General features: G+C 37.2%; 2 protein-coding genes across 4 annotated transcripts in view; one reads left to right on the plus strand and one right to left on the minus strand.

The window, feature by feature from the left end:
* hip1rb (huntingtin interacting protein 1 related b) overlaps nt 1-7,951 on the minus strand; it is a 65,267-nt gene extending 57,316 nt beyond the window's left edge. For 2 of the 3 annotated variants that reach the window (XM_058374555.1, XM_058374557.1), the window contains exon 1: nt 7,576-7,951. In XM_058374555.1, the coding sequence (XP_058230538.1) occupies nt 7,576-7,668 (93 nt within the window). In that variant the 5' untranslated portion in view covers nt 7,669-7,951. The remainder of the gene's footprint in view (nt 1-7,575) is intronic. The other variant, XM_058374556.1, reaches the window with a different exon arrangement.
* A 7,912-nt stretch (nt 7,952-15,863) lies between these two features.
* Nucleotides 15,864-24,976, plus strand: LOC131343101 (L-serine dehydratase/L-threonine deaminase-like). The gene is made up of 8 exons (XM_058374522.1): nt 15,864-15,919; nt 16,220-16,393; nt 16,743-16,782; nt 17,871-18,010; nt 18,100-18,191; nt 22,880-23,107; nt 23,189-23,313; nt 23,435-24,976. Exons 2-8 carry the CDS (start codon nt 16,241-16,243, stop codon nt 23,629-23,631), a joined length of 975 nt encoding a protein of 324 aa, XP_058230505.1. The 5' UTR covers nt 15,864-15,919; nt 16,220-16,240; the 3' UTR covers nt 23,632-24,976.
* Nucleotides 24,977-26,485: the final 1,509 nt, after the last annotated feature.

Below are 26,485 nucleotides of genomic sequence, written 5' to 3' on the forward strand. Positions count from 1 at the left end.
AAGTGGTCTGGCAATAATAATAATTTTTTAAAAAGTCAACTCTGATTTGACAAGGAATCATCAAGTATTTTATTATTGTCATATTGATTTGCATTTATTTGTAACAATATACTATTTATACATGTGTATTATTTTTGTTGTTATGCTGTAGAGCAACAATTTGAAATAGTTTATCACTAATACACACCGTTTAAATAAAAAGAAATGTTTGACATAATTTGGAGGGGATGGGGCACTACAATACAATTTCATTTGGGACACCCATTGATGGCATTGTTTATAATTGTATATGAGTTTTTTAAAAATACTTTTCAAAATAACATTATGCCTGTGTTATCTTCTATTTATTATTAAATTACCATTGTTTTTATTTGCTATGCTGGTTATTTGTGAAGTAATCTGTGTTTTTAACTAGTCTTTTAAGTGAATTAATCTTTTTTATTCACTTACCTGTACTGACTTATATTTTTCGAGTAAAAAAAAAGGAAGGAGCTGTGAAGGAGCACTTAATTGGTTGGACATATTTAACAAATAAGCCCCTTACTGAATGATGGTGGGAGACCTACTGCTTCTAGAAATTAACTGTAATTGTTGTTCTTGAATGGAATGAATAAACTAGGTGAACACACAAGGATCTGCTGACTCACTGATGGTGGCTTGGCTGATATACGAATGTTGTTTGTTCAGTTCATGCATTGAACAAGAAGAGAAAGCAGGCAGAAGAGTTAAAAAGTGTGTAAGACCAACATACACCTTAACCACAAGTGTGGTGGTGGTGTGTTCATAACATAATTGGTTTTACACAATTGACCTGCTATACATGAAATCACTGATGGCTATTTTTTTTAATTATTGTAGCAATGAAACCCCTATGTAAAAATGTTTAATTTTTTTTAAAGTGAACAAAATCTTATCGGTGAACAGATATTATCCCCACTTTTCTGTGTAATTCATGAAATTCTGGTTCATGTTACAGCACCTTCTAGAGGATACACACACATCACACACAAGTATGAATACATCACCCTATGCGAGCAACAGTGCACAACATTGTGCTATATGTCTGCAATACTTGCAAACGTATAACTCAGTCTAATACCCATTTAATACTGCCTGGCATGATCGCTTTTGGAGACCACAGGGAAAGATCCTGCAATGATCTCCATCATGCTTTAGACGTGTAATACAGCTCTGTCTTGTGGGTCTTCCTGAGAATGTGCTGAACAACAATTAATATAGCAGTGTTTTATGACACTCAATATAGGTCAGAAAAACAGAAAATACAACAATAAATAATCAACAATAAAGCTAATTAATATATATTTACAATGGCACCTATTACAACAGTACAGGAATACGAGGAATATTATATATTATATATATATATTTATATATATAATATTCCTCGTATTCCTGTATATATATATATATATATATATATATATATATATATACACATACACACACACACACACACACATACACACTACCAGTCAAAAGTTTGGACACACCTTTTAATTCAATGTTTTTTGTTTAGGGATTTATTTTCTACATTCTAGAACAATACTGGAGATTTCAAAACTATCAAATAACACACATGGACTTAGGTAATCCATATGTAATGACAACAAAAAAAGGTCAGTTGTTATTTTAAGTATTTTAAGACACGAAGGTCAGGTGTTCTGGAATAGTTCTTGCAAGAACAGTATTGTCAAGTGCATTTGCAAAACCCATCAAGCACCATGATGAAACTGGCTCACATGAAGACCATCCCAGTAAAGCAAGACCAAAATTTATTGTTATTTATTTATTGTTTTACAATGTAGAAAGAAATAAACATCAGGAAAGACCATGGAATTAGAAGATGTGTCCAAACTTTTGACTGGTAGTGTAATATATATATATATATATATTATTTTTTTCCATTCTTTTTTTGTTCTTAAAGTAAAACAATGTTTCTGTGGACTGAAATGTGGTCTGTGCAATGCATTATACAAGATGAAATTCATGGCACTCATTTGTGTCTTTAAAAGGCTGGTTTCAGTGCTGTTGGAATTCAAAAACCTTTTTTTTGCCTGTCCTTCATCAATGACACCATTTCATTAAACATTGGATAATGCATTGTAAACAAAGGCTAGTTCAATGCTGGATTATTCATTAAGTGAAATGCAAACAAAGTGCATACACTATTCATGATGTAAATGCAACTGCTAGTTGTAACCCACAAATTAGCTAATTTAAGCTTTTAATTTAGTTAATTTTGCAAGTTTAATCAGTAATATTACATAAATAACAAAGACATTCATTTAGGTAGATCAGCAAGACTTGATTAGTTGTACAATGGTATATTTCGATACAACATAGTTGCCCCATTCCTAAATACTAAATTAAACTAAATATGAAAAATAGGAAGGGAACCTGTGATATTCCACTAGAGAAGTAAAGCTGATGAGTGACAGTAGTCCAGGAGCATGAGTAAGAATATATTTTAAAAGGTTATTGGTAAAATGATCATAGAGCCACATTGACAGACTAGAACAACAAAAGCTGAGTGAAGAAAGAAAGAAAGAAAGAAAGAGAGAAAGAAAGAAAGAAAGAGAGAAAGAGAGAAAGAGAGAAAGAAAGAAAGAAAGAAAGAAAGAAAGAAAGAAAGAAAGAAAGAAAGAAAGAAAGAAAGAAAGAAAGAAAGAAAGAAAGAAAGAAAGAAAGAAAGAAAGAAAGAAAGAAAGAAAGAAAGAAAGAAATCCTCTATTTCTTTTCATAATTTTTTCTCTTGGCCTACCTGTTCTTCTCGTCCCTTCATATTCTCTTCCAAATGCCAGACCCTCCGTGCAATGTGCATATCCTCTGATAGAGCCTTGATGCATTTAAGGCTACCAGGTCACATAAAGTTACAGTTTATTCTGTTCTTTATCAGCTTAATTCAACAAAATGCCTCTACTCCTATCACGCTGGTCAAGGTCTAGAAATTGCCCACATAACAAAAACACATTTGCTGCCACAAATATATTCGCAAATAATAAACACCTGTTTGTTTCATCAGGTACCCTTAGGTAAACAGGCAGATCGAAGGGGTGAGCTACCGTAAACTGGGGTGTTTTGATGCCAACCCCCCCAGTGTGATCACTAAAATTTGCTATCATAGTGAGTCTGCTGTAATCCCTCTCTTACAATGTATACACTTTAAAACCACTCAAGAATAACAGCATAATTAATAAAATTTTCACTTTGTCTTCCTCTGTCTTTCTTGTTCCCTCAGGCATAAGTTAAATACTCTCCATCTCTGCTGGATATGACAGATTTTTTCTAATCTAAAAACTTCCGCTGTAATCATAAAGATTCTACAGCTCATACTGAACACCTATTAAACATAGTTAATTTTGTCTCATTTATAGTCTATATTTGTAAATTGTAAATGGTATTTGTAAAAGTTGATATTGGACTAATGATTCATAATCACACAAACCAGAAGAGGATGGGGGTCCCTTTTGAGTTCCCAGTCAAGATTTCTTTCATTTGTATATAAATATTTAATGGGAAAAAAAAAGCATGAACACAAGCCTGAAGATGCAAACAAAAGAGCATCCAAATTGTTTGCAAGTGACAACAAACATCTACCAATACAACATATTGAATTACTGACTAACTCCACATTTGTCCTGCAATTAAAGTAAGAGAAATGCACAGCAAGCAGACAGGCTATGAGATTGAGGAGTGTGTGTGATGGCTATACACATGCACAATAGGACATGGTATATTTAGGCTTAATTGTTTAAGAACAGAGGTTTTGTCAAGACAAAGAGCAGACCAAGGACATCATGAGAGTCAGGATAGGGAGACAGAGGTGTTAAACAAGTTGGCAACTTTGGTGGCAAACCACACAATTTTTAGGGTAGCAGTAGTATTGGTGGAGATTATCTTAAGTACAGTAAAGAAAATAAAACTTAAAGTAAATTTCTTGCTTGTAATGAATGCAATGAATTTAATTGTGTATGTTGAAAAGATAAGTTGGTGCAGCTTCTACTGCCAGTAACAGCACAGTGGCTCCATGGTGCTGCTGTACGGGTGTCCATGGAAACCAAGGCCCTACAGGAAGTGTGTGAAATTAGGGGAGGTGGCTAATGAGATCTCTCCAGAGAAAGTCCACGCAGTCAGCATACAGAAAAAGGACACTAAAATTCTAAGTGAACGTATTGAGATAACATTAATGTTATTCATGCCTAAAATCAGTACATCAACATCATTTGGAATAGACATCTCAAAAGATCACATGCTGGATAACACTGCTTCAAATCAAACTTATTACTCACACAACTCACAAACAGAGTAGTATAAGATAGAGAGATTCCATACTTGAGAGGATGTTTTTGCTGCTGTATCTTGCTCCAGTATTTCAATCAACTGCATTTTTAGTCTAAGTGAGGTGGCACAGTATGCCATAGAGTATGTAACACACTCAATGAGAATCAGTAATTATATTTGTTAATTACGCTTATGATACGCTTATAATTTGAAGTCATTTTACCTATCCATGAAATAGGTTACAAAAAGTAATTAACAGTAATAAATAAAGTCACACTTTTGTCTTCTCATTCACTCTCAGACTTCACTCTACTCGCCATCTTTCCATAGCTTGCTGTTGTTGTTTGAAACTCACTTGGAATCCCTCAACAACAGAATAACAGAACAAATTAACAGAGTTAGCATAAATTTAGCATAAGTTTATTTGATAAACTCTGTAGTGAGTACTGCTAAATGTATCATTTTTCTTTACTTTAAGACTTAAATATTTGAGTAACTGTTTAAATATAGACACAGTTTACTTTTTACTTGAAAGTATCCATGATTTTATATTTTACACTATAGATTAATACAGGTGAAAGTTTTCCATAGTTGAATTAGAAACCTTCTAGATGTTTCCAACAATTCTTGGCATATTGCTCTATGATGGTCACACCAGATGTTATTTCAGGAAACAACTTTCATTAGTGAATTATGAAAGCACTATAAGTGTAAGTGCATTACATTTTTGGAGTTTTGGTACTTAATGCCAAACACAAAGCAATATATAAACATTTGACACAGATCAGCAATAAAATTTCAACTACTGACAGGTGATGTGAATAACACTGATTATCCTTTAACAGTGGCACCTGCCAATGGGTGGGATATATTTAAAGTAAAGTGAACAGTCAGTTCTTGAAGCTGATCTGGAAGCAGGTCAAATGGGCAAGCATAAGGATCCAAATTCGATAAGCCCCAAATTTGTGAAAGCTAGATAACTCGGTCAGAGCTTATCCAAAACATTAGGTCTTGTAGGTTATTCCAGTTTTGCAGTGATTAGTATCAACCAAAAGTGGCAGCAAGCAAGGACAACCAGTGAACCTGCAATAGGGTGAGTGAGGAACAAAGCCTAGCACACCTGGTCTGATCCCATTGAAGAGCTTCTGTAGCATAAATTGCAAAAAAAAAAAGAAGAAGAAAAAAAGATAATGCTGGCTATGGCAGAAAAGTGTCAGAACACACAATGTATAACATCTTGCTATAGAGCCACAGACTGGTTAGAGTGGCAATGCTGACCCCTGTCCACTGCCCAAAGAATTTGCAATGGGCAAGTGAGCATCAGAACTGCATCATGGAGAAAGTGAAGGTAGCCTGGTCTGTTGAATCATGTTGAATCATGTTTTCCTTTACATTATGTGGATGGCCAGGTGAATATATGTTGCTTAATTGGAGAAGACATGGGAAGAAGAAAGTCTGGCAGTGTGATCATCTGGCAATGTTCTGCTGGAAAATCTTGGCTCCTAACACTCATGTGGATGTTACTTTGATGCATACCACTTACTTAAACATTGCTGCAGACCTTTAACGACAACATTTTCTCCAACGGCAGTGGTCTCTTTCTGCAGAATAATGCACCCTGTCACTTGGCAAACAGGACAAACAGATCAAGGTGTATGTCCACCAAATTCCCCAGATATCAATCCAAGCTGTTCAGGTGGCACAAGGGAGACCTACACAATACAGACTCACCATAACTGGACAGACCAGGTGACTTTTTTCTAATCTTCAACTGTAACAAGCAGCCTCTGATTCTTGTTTTTGGATGATAAGAGTGGAAGCCAATGTAATCTTTTGCTATTGTAGTCCATCCACCTCATGGAATGTTTTGTGCATGCCGAGATGCTTTTCTGCTCACCACAGTTGTAAAGAGTGATCAATTGTGTTACTATATTGATTCTGCCACATCGAACCAATCTGCCCATTTTCCTCGGACCTCACTGGTCAGCAAGGTTTTTCGACCCACAGACCGAAAATCCCACAAATTTCTGAAATACTCAAACCAGCCTATCTGGTACAAACAACCATGCCACAGTTAAAGTCACAGAGAACACATTTTTCCCCGTTCTGTTTGATGTGAAAGTTCTCTGAAACTCCCTAATATTGCTGCTGATTAAATAGCTGCATAAATGAGCAGGTGTACAGGTATTCCTACTAAAGAGAACAGTATATTTAAGTGATACTTCTATGTGAACTACATTAAAAATGGCAGTCCATACACACAGACCTACCAATATAAGAGTATATACCACAGAAAAGAGCACAATGCACAATAAAACATCAAATATTAATTAAATATTTAGCTTTTCTAAAGTTGACTGAAGAATAAAATAGCCAGTAGCAGTCTTTAAAAGAGTTTACTTATGCAAGACATATACTCATTATGTTTATAAATAGCAGGTAGCTGATCACAGATCATGTATCTAGAATCAGGACTCTACAATGAAATAATTGGCCGCCTTGTATAGCTGACACCTTTTATCCACGAGTAGGTCAACAATAAAGAATAAGGCTGAAGGGCGATGTCTCTACAAGAGGCTTAAACAAACTTATACATTCAGACTTCAGAAGGCTCAGCCAAAAAATAAGATCTGTATTAACCATTTTATTTAAAGTAGATATGAAACAGGTTAAAATGGTAGCTTTTCAATCATCATTGCATCTCTCAGGTATAATAGACTTTTATAACTAGAGTGAATAACTAAAGAAGTGCAATAGTAGGGGCAAATGTGCAGATATGCATAAAACAACACCATCTAATGTAATTATAAATTGCGATTATAATGAGCAATAAAGCAACATTTTGTTAGTTTCAATTTATTTATCGACGCAGCTGAATTACGATGCAGGTGACGGAAGTTTCCTAAGCAGGTGCCACGGCCTCAAAGAGGAATGTCGCCATAAACTGGTCTGACCGGTTTCATCACGGCCACTGTTCATACCTGCTGAACAACATTACAAACACGATCGACATGCGACCTATAACATGTTTTTTAAAATAATTTGTTCTGCACACCTTATTATAATTCACCCTCATCATGGCTTCCGTTTTCACCTAGCCACGGAGATACCTCGCCCGACGGTGAGGCTGATGTAGACTAGGTTTCCTAACAGTGACAGCCTTCGTTGGCAACATGACATCGGAGATTTTGGCTTGTTCCTTATCAAGCACTTGCGTCGAAGAACTCGTTATACAACATATTTCTGACATTTTAAAGGCTGTATTAAGCTTACCTGCTGTTTGTCGAAACGGTCCCTTTCTTCTCCTAAGCTCGTTTCCGACATTTTAGTCTTCATCCTTGATGGCATATGTCGTATCGAATTCATCCTTTGCTATTTTCAAGTTTTTCTCCACAAATTCAACGATGACGTGAGAATCGCTGGAGAACAGTTTGACAATGGAACGGCACTTAAGGTGTAATTTCGCTTACACTATCGTGGATAAGACAACGCATAAAGAAAAGTCCGTGATTGTCTCCTGGATGAACAGCTTCAGAAAGTAAATAAATTATGGTACACCTAGAGACCAAACACCTCGCTTGAATAAACCCCTGCAATGAATTTATTGTCCCGTTTGTGCGCCTCAGCGCTCTTTCAGAGAGAAACCCAGGGCCATACAACGTACGTCAGAGACACACGTGACGTTAAAGCCACGCCCACTGTTGTCTCTTTTAAGGAAGCAGAATCCTGATAAAATTCTGCACTTGTTCGTTGATGTTATTTTTGCGTATAGGCACGATGTCTTAATAATTATGCTATATGAAAAGTAATATAATATTATACAATTAATATATGCCTTTTTTGCATATTTGGATGAACACGTCCTTGTAAAAACACCTTCATTCACCAGTGAGAAACATGGTGTCGGGAAAAGGTAAACAAACCTTTACAGAGAGCGCGTGAAACTGATGAAAACCCATCCGAGCTCAGAGAACACAGATGGTGCTGTTCGTATGGGAGCAGCGGAGCTCAGGGCACTCAGGTGCGGAGCAAAACAACTGGACAAGACAATCTGACCTAGAGGGTATGGGCTGCAGTGAGAAAGCGCTTCGCTGATGAATCGATGCATGAAGTGACCCAAACATGCCGTGTATTTGAATAGATTTTTGTGAATGTGAGCTACTGAACTGAGCCACAAGAACCAAACTGATCCAAAAAAGAACAGGTGTTGTGTAAATGCTGTGTGATCTGGAGATTTGTACCAACAGCCGACAAGAGAAAACCTTTTATGTCTGTTATTGTTATTATTCTAAACCAAAACTTTTTCGTTGATAATTTCATTATTTTATGATATTCCTGCTTGTAAGATGTAAAAAAATGTAGTATATAAGGCAGAACTATTATAGAGGGCAGTCTTAGTTATAAGTAGTAGTGGGCAAATTCCTCAGGAAACTTGTTGTCTATTCTTACTGGTTAATACAGATGGATCTTATGAAACAATGATCCAACACATGTGCTTACACCATTAACATTTTAAATACATTATGTGCGTTTGTGTGTCTGCATGGTTAATTATATGGTAACAATGGGATGAACAGGTTAAACCTGTTTAACTGGGGTTTTTGCATACAGTAGATATAAAAAGCCCATATACCCTTGTTAAATCGAGAGGTTATTGTGATAAAAGAAAGAAAGAAAGAAAGATCAGTTATGTCAGATCTTTTTCCACATTTAATCAACAGAACTCAAGTGGAAAAAAACAGGTTTAAAGGAAAAATTAAAGCTAAACAAAAAAGGCTAATAATACTTATAATTGTAAATATCACTTTGCTTGTAATAGAAATTTATTATTGTTTAATTCTTTATAGGTAAGAGTCTACCAAATTAGCACATCATGATTTGGTTATTTTATTCCTCTCTTCCTTGAAAAATATTACACTTCTACCAAATTGCTGCTAATTGTGGTGGAAGGGGTTTGGTCCTATGCAAATCCCCTCTTCAAGTCATTCAGCAGGTTTTAGTTAGATCTGACTGGCATGACTAGCATGATGCTGCCATTACTATGCTTCATTATCATACCTGTCTTGTTTTTCACCACAAATATATAATTATGCACAAGAAGTTCTTTGCCACATGGTTTTGGCAAAATATAGGTGGTGTTTTTGTTTGTTTAGTTTTGTTTTTAGAAAGGGCTTCTTTCTAGCTACCTCCACAGCCTAGACACTGGAGGAAAGAAGGGAATGTTGTTGCATGCAGGGAGTGACCAGTACTGTACTTGCCAATTTTCTTGCATCTCCTTTAATAATGCCATAAGTCTCTTGGTAGACTCCTTAAGTTTTCTTGTCCTTTCATCAATTCTTGAGGGATTTTTTTTTTTTTTGGGGGGGGGGGGGTGTCAACAAACTCAACTCATTGATGACAATTTTTTGATCATTATGTTTGAACATAAGTTTGAATCTGGTTGTTTGATTCTGAGTGCAGTCACATGCCCCATTATAAAATGATGTGCAGGCATATGTAACTTGATTGTTGCAAATCTTCTCTTAAAGAAAATCCATTTGTTTTTAACTTAAATGGTTGTTAAATCACATTAAAGATCTGGCATGATTTATCTCGGTTTAATTCTTTACATCTGTAGGGTATGTAAGATGGGTAGACAATTACTTATTATAATTATTACAAATTAGATACATTAAAGAAATATTCTATAATACAGAAGATAGAAAAATATCTTAAGAATTAAGATAATATTGCACATGATATGATATTGCATGTGATATGTACAAGGTATGATATTAACGTACATATTGTAAATATTCTGAATTAGGATAGTGTACATAATAATACAGTAATACTGTCTGAAAAGGGAAGATTTACAGAGTTTGATGGCCTCTGGTAGGAAGGACCTCCTTTGGCGTTTGATGGTTGTCCTTGGTGGTCTCAGTCTTTGGCTAATCATGCACCAGTAGGACTCCAGTATCATATGCAGGGGGTGTGACCCATTATCAAGGATACTGAGAAGTTTTCTAAGAGGAGATTTCTGAGATAAATGGTAAGTCGCTCTGGATAAGGGTGCTTACCAAATGCTAGAAATGTAAATGTCTCCTGAGGAAGACTCTGACCTTTCTTGTACAGTGTACAGTGTTTTTGGTTCAGTCAAACTTCTTGTCTGTATGGACACTCAGATTGTTATAGATGTCCACAATGTCTACCTCAGTGCCCATGATGCTGATTGGGCTTAGGGTCCTCTGCTTCCTAAAATCCACCACCAGCTCTTTCATCTTTGTGACATTGAGTTGCAGATTATTTGTCTGCCCCACTCCTTAAAGCTGTCCACCACACTCTAGTCACCTAACCTCTCCTAAGATTCAAGATTCAAAGTGTTTATTGTCATGGGCACAGTGAGGAAACAAGTTTCCCTTTACAATGAAATTCTTTCTTTGCTGTCCATAGTGAATGCCAGAAGATTGCCAAAGACTATGTAAAAAAGTAGAATTAAAATAAACATCAAAACACACACAAATACAATTACAAACATAATTAAAGAAAATAGAATAAAAATAAAAAATAAACTATGCAGCAGAATTAGATATAGACTATGTATGTGCAAGTGTACAATGTTTACTTTTGTGCAAAACAATATAACAGCATGTGCAAACATTTAATACAACTGTAGATGGTAATAGCAGCTGTAAATGGTAATAGCAGCAGCAGTAACATTAGCAATGTGCAAAATGCAACTGCGGATATTAATAGAGGTAGTATTGACATTAACAATTTGCACTGAGATGCAGCTACTCAATATAATAACAGCAGTAATATTAACAAGTGTGCAATATGAAGAGGAGCAATGTAGTTCAGCTGATCTTTGAGATAGGTGAAACTAGACAGGTGTCCTCTGGCTACTGTTTAACCGTCTAATGGCTGAGGGAAAGAAGGAGTCCCTTAATCTGGAGGTCCTGCATTTCATACTCCTGTACCTCCGTCCTGAGGGTAGGAGTGTGAACAGTCCATGTTGGGGATGGGTGGTGGTCTTTAAGGATGGAGGCAGCACTCCTGTGGACTCTGCTGTGGTAAATGGTCTGCAGAGAGGGCAGTGGAGTCCTGATGATCTTCTCAGCAGTCTTCACCACTCTCTGCAGATGTTTGTGGTCCCTCATAGTAGTGCTGCCATACCACACGGTGATGCAGTTGGTTAAGGCACTCTCAATAACACAACTGCAGAAGTTGTAAGTAAGAAAGCCAACAATGACAGAATTAAAACAGTTATAAAAACTATTTGTCAGCATTTTACTTGACTTTGGTAACTGTGCAGACTTGGCCCTACATATTAAGGTGAAGGTGGGATCAGCCAAAAATAACAAAATCATGACCCTGAGGTTAATGATCAGAGATCTAGGTAGATGGAAACCCACAACACACAGATATATTTGTGAGTTCTGAGCGTTATACTGAAGTGTGATAAGGCAGTTCAGTGTTTCTGCCTCCTGTTTCAGTGGTGTTGATTGTCTGTTGTTCAAAGGGAAGTCCTGGGGTTGAATTTCAATTCACACTCCCCCATGGACTGAGCTATGTAACCTTTTGCATGTTCATAAAATATCTAGATATATGAACCTGTAGTTTTATGCATTCATTGAACTAACACTTAAGATCTGCAATGCACATGTTCACTATATGCATTTTAATAATGCATAGGTTCATTGTATAAATGTTCCTTTAAGAAAAATGGGTATAACACATTCGTGGAGCTTGCAATTTGCCCAAAGCAATTTTCAGATTTGATGTGCTTGAGAGAAAAGTGTTTCAGTGATTTAACATGAGAGGTTTGAATACATTTCTGTCCTATTGTCTTCATGGGGAGACAATCTTATCTTTAATGGCCACTGAAGTAGAGAGGCCTGTAGTAGCTTTGGGTGTAGGGTGGCACACTTTTGCATGCATGCACTTTATCTAGTACTTGTAGAACTACGTTAATGTACGTAGCTCTGTGTTCTGTGTAGCACCATGGTCCTGGACCATGTTTGATTGTTTTATTTCATTGTGTACTGCACCAGCTATATATGGCTGAAATGACAATAAAAGCTTCTTGACTTGATTTGACTTGACTTAATTATATCGCCTGCTAGCTACCTACACATCTCTCACATAGCTAATATGACACCCTCATATTGATTTCTCTTTTACAATATCAGATCAGGGTTCATCCATTTCTGTCCACTCAGGTCACTCAAGTTTTACCTCTTGGCAGGTCTACCTCAGTTCCATTGAGCCTCTTCAAATGTGTGTGTACATATATTTAGCTCCCCCTACTGACCGGTATGTGATGCCTACTTTCACAGGCTTTTTCTTCAGAAGATGTTTATTCTAGTTATTATCACTATCTATAAAGCATAATTAATACCATATTTGTAGTATAGTCATACCCCAATATTCTCATATCCCCACTGCTTTACTATATTGTATATATTTCACAGCAAACAAGATAAAAGGCAGTAGTCGTCACCTAGTTCATTAATGTAAATAGGCAGGGCTCCTTTCATAGCACTGAAGAAGGAAGGAGAGGAGAGGGTGTGTGTGTGAGTGAGTGAGAGAGAGAGAGAGAGAGAGAGACACTTGCCTTTGTGACATTCTGGAGCTGACAGAGAACTTTTACTTAATGCACAGATAATGCCACTTTGTTCCATTTGCTATTCTACCAGTCCATTCAGAACCCACTATGCGCGCACACACACACACACCTAGTGACAATAAGAGTATCTAATACAATTCCCAGCATGTTTCATGAAGTGGAAATACAACGGAAAGCTGGGACAAAACCTAGATGAACACTGAGAAAACATCTCCATGCAAAACATCTCCAAGCTCAGGATTATATGATCTGGGGACCCAGGAGATTGATGAAATTTCACTGTATAAAATAAACTTTTAGCTCTTGAAAATAACTGATATATAGGCATATCTAATATTTGCTATTATACATATAGAATAGATAGAATATATGATTTTTAATCCTATTTCTATTAAACCTATTGATTAATACATTTTTTTTTAAATATTTGGCAGATTATTTTTTAGATTTCTTGAAAGAAGTAAAATTATCTGCCAAAAGTGTGAAATAAGTAATATCAGGCCCCCTGTGGCAAAGATGGATTTAAAACGATTCCTTAAATAATTTGATTTGTCTACTGTTTTTATTTCTTCCTTTTCCTAGCATATTGCATTTCCCTTTTAACTGTAGATTAAGCAGATGTTGTTAGCTCTGTTGGATGGCCACATCTCTACATAGTATAAAGATGACTCAACTGCAACTGCAAAAAGTTATTGTCCTGTCACAAATCTCTCCATTTTAATTTGTTCTCTAATCTTTTAGATAGTGATGTTTTTACTGAACAGAAAAAATTCCAGCATTTATGACTCTTATTTTGTAATGCAGCATTTGTTAGTTTACCTTATTAGCCATCCGCCAGCATGTGGATGTGGTCCTTTTTTTGCCTCTTGTCTGCACCAGATTTTCAATGTATCTACATTGCTTTTTATTTCTCATTGCTTGAAAAAGCAGACAGGGATAAAGGGAAAGATGAGCAATAGCATTGCAAGTCTGGTGAGCTCTCTTTTTTTTAACCAAATATATTTGGATATAGAAATCTCCAAAAACGTGACAGTGGCTGAGAAACTGTATATAGCATAAGGGTGAACATGTAGAGCATATGTTTCAAGATTCAATTACATTTTATTTGTATAGCACTTTTAACAGTGAACACTGTCACAATGCAGCTTTTTAGCAATATATACATTCAGGATATAAATGAAAAAATTTTTCATCCACTGAATAAATGCAAATGAACAGTAGCAATAGAACTACTGCATAACACATTTACGTAGAGAAGAACTTTTATTTTAGGTAATGTGTAGGCCAGAGTAGTGGCCGAAAAGCTAATTAACTGCTGTGTTCTTAAAGTAGAGATGTCATGAAGTATATGATATACATGTGATGAAGTAAATTATTAGGAGAAAAAATATTTTTTTTTAGGTTCCACTTTTGTCAGCCAAAAACAGAAAGCTGAGGCATAATACTGTGAACTACAAAGACAGCCATTTATAAATACTGAAATAAGCACGTGCAGATAATCTGGCATTGTCACTTTACTATGAACTGTGGTAAAACCTGGACATCTGGACAGCCTTCTGAAACATCTTTTACCAAATTATTTTTTGTTTGGCATGATAAACCACGTTGATATCTGATACATATTTAAGGATGACAGAGTCACAAAACTGTTCAGAACAGTTAAAGAAGGAATAAATGACTTGTGAATAATCCCTTTTCACCAGTTTAGTTTAAATATTATTGGGTTGGGCAGTAAGATTATTGATGAATATGAATATGAATAACTATTAACTGAAACCTGATAACAGAATGCATAATAAGCATAATTGTCTGTTTTTGCTCATCATAACATAAATATAATGAAGCTGAATGCATGTATAAGAATGCTTGATGTTTTCCTATTTTAAAGAATTAAAAGATCTGTATGCTATATGGAAGGGCACCTGTGTGTTTGGGAGGTGGATGTGGACAAAAGACTGGCCAGTTACAATTTTAGATCCAATGTGCCCATGAAGCAGTTACTGAAGACAAATGATAAGAGTAAATCTGGGTAAGGCACAGGTTTTGCAATGTTTCTTTTAGAAAGGTTTTGCAAATTTTACAATGGAGTCTGTTGAAATCTTAAATTAAAAATGGAGTCAAGGAATTATGAAATTCACCATGGTTTAGTTATGACCTGTAGCCTAAACAACACTGCTTATAGATACATATTCTTTTTAGATCTGAAACAGAACCTGGCTTTATCAAAAAAGCAAAAAGCATTTCTTAAAATTTCCACACTTGCGTCTTGCAAAAAATCATAATTTTATTTAGGCAAGTATAAATGAGTATTCAAAAGTTTCGTAGCAATTATTGGTGGTATAGGTTTCAAGTCCAAAACCAGTGAATCTATAATACTGAGAAGAGACTTTCGGTCGGTCCTAAGCCGGATCAGTCAGGTTTCAGGCGCCAGCATGCCATCCCTGAGGGGTGCAGACCGTTGTGCAACGCGCTCCCCCTTTTGGAAGTGCTGAGCCAAAATAGAATCGTCCCTTATGGTAATGTCTAGGTTGTGGACACTAATAGAGATTGTGAACTATTCATTATTAAATCAAATATTTGAACAGAAAATATGTGAACGTCTTTTGCTATCGATGGAAACACTCCTCATTAATTCCTGAATCGGGATTTTAGCGATTATTTATAATATAAAGGGCTATTAGTGTGTAGGCTATTAAGCCTATATGAAATTTCACTATTGAGAGGTATGGCTGATTTTTGAAATGGTTATTGTTAAACTTCAAAAGTAATAAGACAACCATTACTGTTAAAATAAAGCATTTCTAATTGATGCGTCTCTGCGTGCTCACATTCAGCGAGGTTTAAAGAGCAGGCGGGGCAAGAGGGCAGAGGTGTGTTAGGCAGGAGACCTGCGATTGGTTCTCGTGAACCATAAATTTAGTAATTTAGAGTAAAGAAGACTTTAAAACGGTAGACTTGTCAGAGGACAGAACAAAACTACTTGGACGCCATACATTTTAATTTGTGGAGGTAAGATCCACTTTTCTTAATAATGCTGATTCATTTTCTTTTTAGAAATCAATTTAAACCATAAACATAACGTTTCAGACAGTAATTCATGTTAATATTAAATAGATTTTAGATCCCTTGTTTTCATTATTTTAGTTTTTTTTTTTACATAAATTCTTCACAACACAAATAAACTACACTTGTTTTAATTCATGATGTAATTCAATGCAAGCACTAACGAGATAGTGTATTAGTGTTTAATCGAACGAAGGAACTGTTGTTATAATATGTCCTACCTCATAAATCTTACGTGAATGAAAGGTCACTACTGAAGATCAGACTATGAAGACCCCGCATCCACTTCACATGGTCACTCCACTGAGAGAGAGTGTGCCACTCTCAAATGCGGCAGGTACAGCTGTATATCTGAAGCTGGATTCATGTCAGCCTACTGGCTCCTTTAAAATTCGAGGCATCGGTCACTTGTGTAAGATGGTAAGTCTGTCATGCTAGTACGGGAATGTTGGAATATTTGCAATGTATTTGGGATTTGCATCATTGCAGTGTTTTTATCAGAATAGCAGGATCGAAAGGCAACATAGTTCACAACAAACTACACAAAACCACTGGGCTATGCTGTCCTCTGTTTTAAAGCACATGTAAACAGAACCTCGTCCTTCATCCTCTTCCTACTTGTTAGTGTATATAATGGGGGCATCCTTCTTGTTAATGTATTTTAAGGAGGTTAATTTTGCTAAAACATTCACTAACATCGATTTGAATTTACATTAAAAACATTTTAAATGAAACTGACCAGTGACACGATTCATCTTTTTGCTTGTAGTGGGCAGAAACTGGCTGTACTCGATTTGTCTGTTGCTCAGGTGAGTTGACAACGAAACACTTCTTTTAACAGCAAAACGAGTACGAAAGTAACGAATAACGCAAAACATAATAAAGCCACATCCAGGACCAGTTCCTTGTCTGCTGTGTTCAGGATTTGTCTTGAATCTACAGATAGTGCGCTTCTCATTTTCTTCCCTTGCCTCCATTCCTCACTACTCTAAGTCCCTCTGAGGAAGCGAGGACAAGCCGAGAAGATTTAATACTTTCCCAGAGGTGAAAAGAAATACACCAAGTTATTATACAACTTAATAACTCACGCCACATCTAAACTGTAAAATTTCACCAATAAAATATGATGATTAACAAATTATTATTTTAGCAAAATTGTTGAAAAAGTCGATTGAAGGTGTGCATTATTTTTGTACAGCTGCAGAGCTCTGAGTTCCGGATGAGTTTATATGAATGAACTCAGTCAGTGGGGGTTGGGGGGGGGGGTACTGTATCTCTCTGAGATATTCTTTTTAACACGTGACTTTCTGATGAAAGTGAATATCTGATATCTTTCTGATATTTCGATGGCAACTTATGTCAAATTCTAGTTTTAGGTTTTAGTATAAATATTAAAAAAGTTAGATATAACTGGTAAATATAAATGTAAATAAAAATTATGAATACAACAGTTAATGTTTCATTTTAAAGTTTATATTTAATATTAACATAAATCTCAAATGGAAATGTGAGATTGTTAGAAGACTTGTTTCTTTGATATGCTAATTGACCCCGCCCATTTTGAGCGTGCGTCACTGGAAAACACAGTGCCAGTAAGGTTGCCAGGTCTACACAATAAACTTTACACACCTGCCAGTTTTGGAACAAAGGTGAAGACGTGAAATGTTTGTGGCATTTTTGGGCTGTTTTAATCAAAAAGTTCTTGATTTATATTTTTTCACCTTTTTTCCACACCTTATTTTTCCTATACTGGTGAAACGCACGATTCAACATTTAATAAACAGTTCAACATATAATAAAAATCGATATTTTACATTTTATATAACACAACCCAAGCTATACTGTTTGCAAATAAAACCATTTGCTTTCATACTGAAATACATCTTTTGCTTACCAGGAGGCAACGCTGGCATGGCTGCTGCCTATTCCGCACGGAAGTTGGGAGTGCCTGCCACTATAGTGGTGCCCAGTGTTACCCCATCAGCCACCGTGCAGAGACTTTATGATGAAGGTGCTGATGTCATCATTCATGGCAAAGTGGGTGATTTGATATTTATTAATATCCATGAGCATTCCTGTTCACAGGTCTTGCTTAGATCACTTTTTCTCTCTTTTTCTCTCCATAGTCACTGAATGAGAGCCTTGAATTTGGTCAGCAGCTTGTGTCTAACAACCCTGACTGGGTATTCATCTCTCCCTACGATGATCCCCTTATTTGGTAGGAAGCTTTTATACATTTTTATATATGTGTTATACTCCACAATCTAACACTACGATTTATAATTTCCATGCAGAAAAGACACAAAGTCAAGCCATATAACAAAAACAAAACAGCTCATAAATATGGTTAAAGAAAAGCAGATTGAAAGTAAAGTATAAACATCAGTTCAGACTGTATTTGACTGACACTGCATGTTGCTACATATGTAATAAGCATTGTTTTGTATTACCATTAAAAAAAACATTTGCTTAAACAAATAATAATCTATATTCTACAGTTGTGCTCATAAGTTTACATACCCTGGCAGAATTTATGATTTCTTGGCTATTATCAATATGAATGATAACACAAAAACTTTTCTTTCACTCATGGTTAGTGTTTGGCTGAAGCCATTTATTGTCAAACAACTGTGTTTACTCTTTTTAAATCATAATGACAACAGAAACTACCCAAATGACCCTGATCAAAAGTTTACATACCCTGGTGATTTTGGCCTGAAAACATGCACACAAGTTGACACAAACGGGTTTGAATGGCTGTTAAAGGTAATCATCCTCACCTGTGATCTGTTTGCTTGTAATTAGTGTGTGTGTATAAAAGGTCAGTGAGTTTCTGGACTCCTGACAGACCCTTGCATCTTTCATCCAGTGCTGCGCTGATGGTTCTGGATTCTGAGTCATGGGGAAAGCAAAAGAATTGTCAAAGGATCTGCGGGAAAAGGTAGTTCAACTGTATAAAATAGGAAAGGGATATAAAAAGATATCCAAGGAATTGAGAATGCCAATCAGCTCTAATAAAGAAGTGGAAGATGAGGGGTTCTGTTGAAACCAAACCACGGTCAGGTAGACCAACTAAAATTTCAGCCACAACTGCCAGGAAAATTGTTCAGGATGCAAAGAAAAACCCACAAATAACTTCAGGTAATATACAGGACTCTCTGAAAACATGTGGTGTGGCTGTTTCAAGATGCACAATAAGGAGGCACTTGAAGAAAGATGGGCTGCATGGTCGAGTTGCCAGAGGAAAGCCATTACTACGCAAATGCCACAAAGTATCCCGCTTACAATACGCCAAACAGCACAGAGACAAGCCTCAAACCTTCTGGCACAAAGTCATTTGGAGTGATGAGACCAAAATTGAACTTTTTGGCCACAACCATAAACGCTACATTTGGAGAGGAGTCAACAAGGCCTGTGATGAAAGGTTTCACAGTAGGAATGGTGTACATGGAGATGGATCGCTGATATTTTGGGGATGTGTGAGCTACAAAGGCACAGGAAATTTGGTCAAAATTGATGGCAAGATGAATGCAGTATGTTATCAAAAAATACTGGAGGAAAATTTGCACTCATCAGCCCGGAAGCTGCTCATGGGACGTACTTGGACATTCCAACATGACAATGATCCAAATCACAAGGCCAAGTCGACCTGTCATTGGCTACAGCAGAATAAAGTGAAGGTTCTGGAGTGGCCATCTCAGTCTCTTGACCTCAATATCATTGAGCCACTCTGGGGAGATCTCAAATGTGCAGTTCATGCAAGACAGCCCCTAGAATTTACAGGAACTGGAGGCTTTACCATCTGAGAAGATAAAGAGCCTCATCCACAACTACCACAAAAGACTTCAAGCTGTCATTGATGTTAAAGAGGGCAATACACGGTATTAAGAACTGGGGTATGTAAACTTTTGATCAGGGTCATTTGGGTAGTCTCTTTGTTATTTGTATTATATTTTAATGATAATCAAATATATATTTTATAACATTAGCAATATTTGTAGTATACTTCTATTATTTTATTTCTTTTAACATAACTCAGGATAATTCTGGCAAACTTATCATTTAGTATCAATTAAATGCCTTGATGAATATGCCACAAAGTACTGTGTTTCTTTACTGTGTGAAAGTTTTAGGCAGGTGTGAAAAAATATTGTAAAGTAAGAATGCTTTCAAAAATAGAAGTGTTAATAGTTTATTTTTTATCAATTAACAAAATGGAAAGTAAATGAACAGAAGAGAAAATCAAATCAATATTTGGTGTGATCACCCTTTCCAGTCTAACTCAGCAATTAGATTGTTCTAAACATTTTACAGCACTAACCCCAGATATTCAGTGAATGTAGGCTGCATCAAATTTTTGTTTCTTCAAGTAATCCCAGACAGACTCACTGATCTTGAGCTCAGGTCTCTGTGGGGGCCAAACTATCTCTTCCAGGACTCCTTGCCTTTCTCTATGCTGAAGATAATTCTCACTGATGTTGACTGTATGTTTGGTGTCATTGTCCTGCTGCAGAATAAATTTAGGGCCACTCAGACACCTCCCTGATGGTATTGCATGATGGATAAGCATCTGCATGTATTTCTCTGCATTGAGGACACGATTAATCCTGACCAAATCTACTCCATTTGCAGAAACTTGCAAGGAACCTTCACCATGCTTCACTTTTGCCTGCAGACAATACATTGTACTGCCTACATTGTACCACTCTCCAGCCATTTGGCAAACAATGTGCCTCCTACTACAGCCAAATATTTCAGATTTTGACTCATAATTACAAAGCACCAGCTGCCATTTTTCTGCACCCCAGTTCCTGTTTTCATGCATAGTTGAGTGGCTTAGCCTTTTTTCCACTTCAGAGGTATGGCTTTTTGGCCGCAATTCTTCCATGAAGACCACTTCTGGTTTGACTTCTCCAGACAATAGATTAGCGTACTTGGGTCCCACTGGTTTATGCCAGTTTTTTTTACTGATGACACTGCTAGACATTTTCCAATGTGGAAGGGAAGTATGCATGATGTGCCTCAAGTTTCATCTGCTGCATTAAGTTTCCTTGGTTGACCACTATGTCTAAGGTCCCCAACATTGCTTGTTTATTTGTGCTTCTTCAAAATAACTTGATCAGCACATCCTGAAACCCAAAGTCTGCTTTGAAATCTTTGCCAGAGACAGCCATTACTGATGCCTTGTGTCTTATTGTTGTGCTCAGTCTTGCCATGGCATACTGTATGCCCTGTGACATGAAAACATACACTATATTGCCAAAAGTATTCGCTCACCCATCCAAATAATCAGAATCAGGTGTTCCAATCACTTCCATGGCCACAGGTGTATAAAATCAAGCACCTAGGCATGCAGACTGTTTTTACAAACATTTGTGAAAGAATGGGTCGCTCTCAGGAGCTCAGTGAATTCCAGCGTGGAACTGTGATAGGATGCCACCTGTGCAACAAATCCAGTCGTGAAATTTCCTCGCTCCTAAATATTCCAGTCAACTGTCAGCTGTATTATAAGAACGTGGAAGTGTTTGGGAACGACAGCAACTCAGCCACGAAGTGGTAGGCCACGTAAACTGACGGAGCGGGGTCAGCGGATGCTGAGGCGCATAGTGCGAAGAGGTCGCCAACTTTCTGCAGAGTCAATCGCTACAGACCTCCAAACTTCATGTGGCCTTCAGATTAGCTCAAGAACAGTGCGCAGAGAGCTTCATGGAATGGGTTTCCATGGCTGAGCGGCTGCATCCAAGCCATACATCACCAAGTGCAATGCAAAGCGTCGGATGCAGTGGTGTAAAGCACGCCGCCACTGGACTCTAGAGCAGTGGAGACGCGTTCTCTGGAGTGACGAATCGCGCTTCTCCATCTGGCAATCTGATGGACGAGTCTGGGTTTGGCGGTTGCCAGGAGAACGGTACTTGTCTGACTGCATTGTGCCAAGTGTAAAGTTTGGTGGCGGGGGGATTATGGTGTGGGGTTGTTTTTCAGGAGCTGGGCTTGGCCCCTTAGTTCCAGTGAAAGGAACTCTGAATGCTTCAGCATACCAAGACATTTTGGACAATTCCATGCTCCCAACTTTGTGGGAACAGTTTGGAGCTGGCCCCTTCCTCTTCCAACATGACTGTGCACCAGTGCACAAAGCAAGGTCCATAAAGACATGGATGACAGAGTCTGGTGTGGATGAACTTGACTGGCCTGCACAGAGTCCTGACCTCAACCCGATAGAACACCTTTGGGATGAATTAGAGCGGAGACTGAGAGCCAGGCCTTCTCGTCCAACATCAGTGTGTGACCTCACAAATGCGCTTCTGGAAGAATGGTCAAAAATTCCCATAAACACACTCCTTCCCAAGCCTTCCCAGAAGAGTTGAAGCTGTTATAGCTGCAAAGGGTGGACCGACGTCATATTGAACCCTATGGATTAGGAATGGGATGTCACTTAAGTTCATATGCGAGTCAAGGCAGGTGAGCGAATACTTTTGGTAATATAGTGTATCTTCCACAACCTCACCTTAGTAGCAGAGTTTTGCCTGTTCCGCACCCAGTGTTAAGCCTACACAACTGTTTGATTCAGTTAATGACTGTTTCTGCATATGAAATTAGCACATGCTTGGTATAATTGGTTAATCATACACCTGAATCTGATCCTCCAAGTTCCCTTACTTTGTGCAAACATTTACATTTGTAAATCGCTACAAATAAATTATTTATATATTTTGAAAGCATTCTTACTATACAGCATTTTCTTCACAAATGCCTAAAACCTTTACGCAGTACTGTACATTTTAATCATTTTGTATGCTGTATAGAGCGCATGACTAACTTGTTTGACAAAAGTCACAGTTTGGTAAAAAATGCTAGTTTACAAACCAATGATCTACATTGGTGGATTAAATACATTTGTGTTTTCAGGGAAGGGCACACAACTCTGGTCAAAGAACTGGAGTCCCAGCTGGATGTGAAGCCAGGAGCAGTAGTTTTATCCGTGGGAGGTGGTGGCCTCTTGAATGGAGTCGTGGAAGGTCTCCGCCGTGCTGGTTGGGGAGATGTCCCCATCATTGCTATGGAAACAGTGGGTGCTCACAGCCTTAATGCAGCCATGAAGGTGGGAGAGCTAGTTACACTGCCCTCCATCACTAGGTAAGGATATATGACCTCACAACATGTTGCTAAAAAAAAAGGACTGTGATCTGAATATTTCAGATCTGCTTTTGTCCTTAGTATTGCTACCACACTGGGCCTTACACGAGTATCATCTCAGACAATGAAGCTTGTGAGTGAGCACCCTGTTTACTCAGAGCTGGTCACAGATCAGGAAGCTGTTTGGGCAGCTGAGCGTTTCATTGGTTAGTACCTTGATAAGGAGGGTTTTTTTTTTTTTTTTTTTTTTTTTTTTTTTTTACATTACATTCTTATTTTCTGAAGCGCATACCACACCTCACACTGACCCTTGCTTTATACTTGCAGATGATGAAAAGATTCTAGTTGAGCCTGCTTGTGGTGCTGCTCTTGCAGCCATCTACTGCAAGATCATTAACCGTCTGCAGAAGGAGAATAAATTATCTCAGGAATTGGGGCCTGTGGTGGTGGTTGTGTGTGGTGGCAACAACATCAGCATAGAGCAATTGCAGAGACTGAAGAAACAACTGGGAATGATCGACTAGACTAGGACATGTATCCAGATGACAAAGTAGAGTAATTTTTTTTTTTTTTTTTTTTTTTTAGAATGTAACGCATTGAATAACCTTAATTTTAAATTACATTTTGAAGAATATACTAGAAAAATATACTTTACTGTTTGAAAAGTAGGTCTACATATGCAGTGCTGCTTGCATTAGTATTCAACCCTTTCAGACCAGTACTAGTACACATTCTGCTGCAATAACTGCTGTAAGTCTTTCTACCTGGACTGAGATCTCTATTTTGACTTCTTCACTGTATAACTTTTGCCTTTTAATTGATCCACCACTCTTGCTTTGGGCTTATGCTTGATCATTGCCCTGCTGAAAGGCTTTAAAACTTTCTCCTTACATTAATTTTTTTAAATAAACTATGTGCTTCGTATACAGGCCTGTTGTATGCACAGCTCTTGATATCTTTGAGTACTGTGCAAAAGTTTCTCAACCAGTGAACTCCAATCAGTAACTGTTGGCCTTACTTTAGCTTAATTTGTGTACCTGTCATCTGTAACCCAGATGAATAAGATGACGTTTAAAGGGGGTTACAAAGTTTGCATGGCACTCTATAAATCCACATCTCAGAGACTGCAGCAGGATCTTGCACTCTAACCGCTGTTGCCCAGGTTCAGTTCTGGGCACTGAGGTGTTAACTCTCAGTGCTGGTCCCAATCCTGTGCCAAAATCAAATATCTGGAGCAGATCCCGAGCAGCCAGAAGATGACGACAACAACAGACATTTGTGCACCAAATGCTTAGGCTGTCTTCCATTCCAGAATGTCTAGCTTGACTGAAATAAGGCTTCCTAATTTGTTCCTAAAGAACAGTTAGTTTGAAGGTGGTGTTTTGAAATTGATGTTCTATGTTCTTGCCTAAAAACATATTTAGGAGTGGGATGGAAAATATTTTCCATGTTTTCCCATGTCTTATGAAATGTTTGTGCTTTAGATTTTATCTGTCTAATGTAATATTTGCTCTTGTTCACTTTTTCTGTATATAAAGTATACACCTGTTTCCAAAGGTTTGGGGACCTCTGGGTAAATTACATATTTTGTTTTTTGAAGTGAAGAAAAGTACAACCTTTGCAACAAATCTCTTTTTTTTTTTTTTCCTGCAAATGTTACTGTACATTTACTTTGTATTTGATATGAACATTATCTAAAGCATTTGACCTGTATCTACAGGGTTTTATGCATTGTGCTGCTGACATGATTGGCTGATTGAATAATTGCATAAATAGGACACTGATTATAACATGATATATATTGCACTGAGAAGTTTGTTGTTTTTTGCATGTTAATGATAATGTGTAATCTTTTACTAATAATAAATTATTGTAATAAATGAGTGATGAGTCAGGGAATAATGATAATTGATCATGAATTGAAAATAATTACTAAATTCACAGATGTAGCAAGAATCTTATGAAAAGGGGGATGCATTTCTGGGTAGCAGTCAGTCATAAAATGCCCCATATTTATTAGGGAACCCAGAAATGGAATGCTTTTTGTACTAAAATGTCAGTGTCATGTCACAAAGTCATGTCTGTGAGTTTCATGGGTATACCACAATCTATCTATCTACAGTAGCCTCCAAAAGTGTTGGAACAAAACCAATTATTTTTGTTTTTACTATAGCTAGAAGCATTTAAGATCAGAAAATGAACAGGAAATGACAGATTCAGCATTCATTCATTATCAGTATTCATTTCCTGATATTTATATCTAGTGTTAAAAACCTAAGAATAACACCATTGGTGGCAAACCACCACATTTTTAGATGAGCAAAAGTCTTAAAATAATTTAAAAAAAAAAAGACACTTTATATACGGTTGCTTGCAATAACTGCATCAAGTTGGAAACCCACTGACATCACCAGGTTCATTCCCTTTGTCCTTTCAGATGATTGTTATAGATGGTCTGCTAATTTGGGTTCAGGTGCAGTGATTAGCTTGGCCAGTCTAAACCCTTCCAGGTTGTTTCCCCTTTCTTGGGTTGTTTTGGGCAATTTCCATAAAGTTGCTTAAGCTCATCCCAATTGGATTGGATGTGACTTGGATGACTGACGACAAAAATCTACCTACCCACCCACCTATATGTATGTTTGTGTATATATGTATAAGTACATATAAAGTGGATATCAAAATAAGAGTACAATTTATAAACACTCGATTATTTTCTGAACAATTGTTAATCTTCTTCTCTGTATAAGCTGTATATGATGCCCAAATCCTGCTGCAGAAAACATCCCCCAAATCATGACAACTCTTCCTCCAGCTTTCATTGACTTCTTTACACACTTTGGGTTCAATCATTTGCCAATTTGACACCAAACATAATGATTCCCCTCAGACCCAAATAAATTCAAATTGTTCTCATCACTAAAGTGAAAATTGGATCCATTTACCTCTGTTCACACAATATGCTGAAAGTTTCATGGTTTGTGAGATGGGGAGAAGTAGGGCCTCTTAAACAGCTACATAGCGGGATGAATGCAGATGTTTATTAGAACCTCCTTCAGCAAAATACAGATCCTTTCTTTGCAAGCATCTCCTAAACAGCCTGTAATTTTCATGAAAGAAATGCCCCGTCAAGCTGCAAAACAGGCAGTTCCTTGAAGCTAAGAACACTGAAATAATGAAATGGCCAGCTCAGAGTCCTGATCTAAACCCGAATAAAAATCTCTGGAAGATCCTTGGCAACTAAGTTATTGCTATGAAACTCACTACAGCTACGAAACTGAGGAAGAGACTGGAAAAAAACGGATCACACCAGTGCAGTGAGAAACGAATGATGGCCTGCTGTTGTAGATGTCCTAAAGTCATTCAAAGTAAGGGCCTCTA

The sequence above is a fragment of the Hemibagrus wyckioides genome, linkage group LG22, assembly GCF_019097595.1.
Source record: "Hemibagrus wyckioides isolate EC202008001 linkage group LG22, SWU_Hwy_1.0, whole genome shotgun sequence".
In the NCBI taxonomy this organism is placed as follows: Eukaryota; Metazoa; Chordata; class Actinopteri; order Siluriformes; family Bagridae; genus Hemibagrus; species Hemibagrus wyckioides.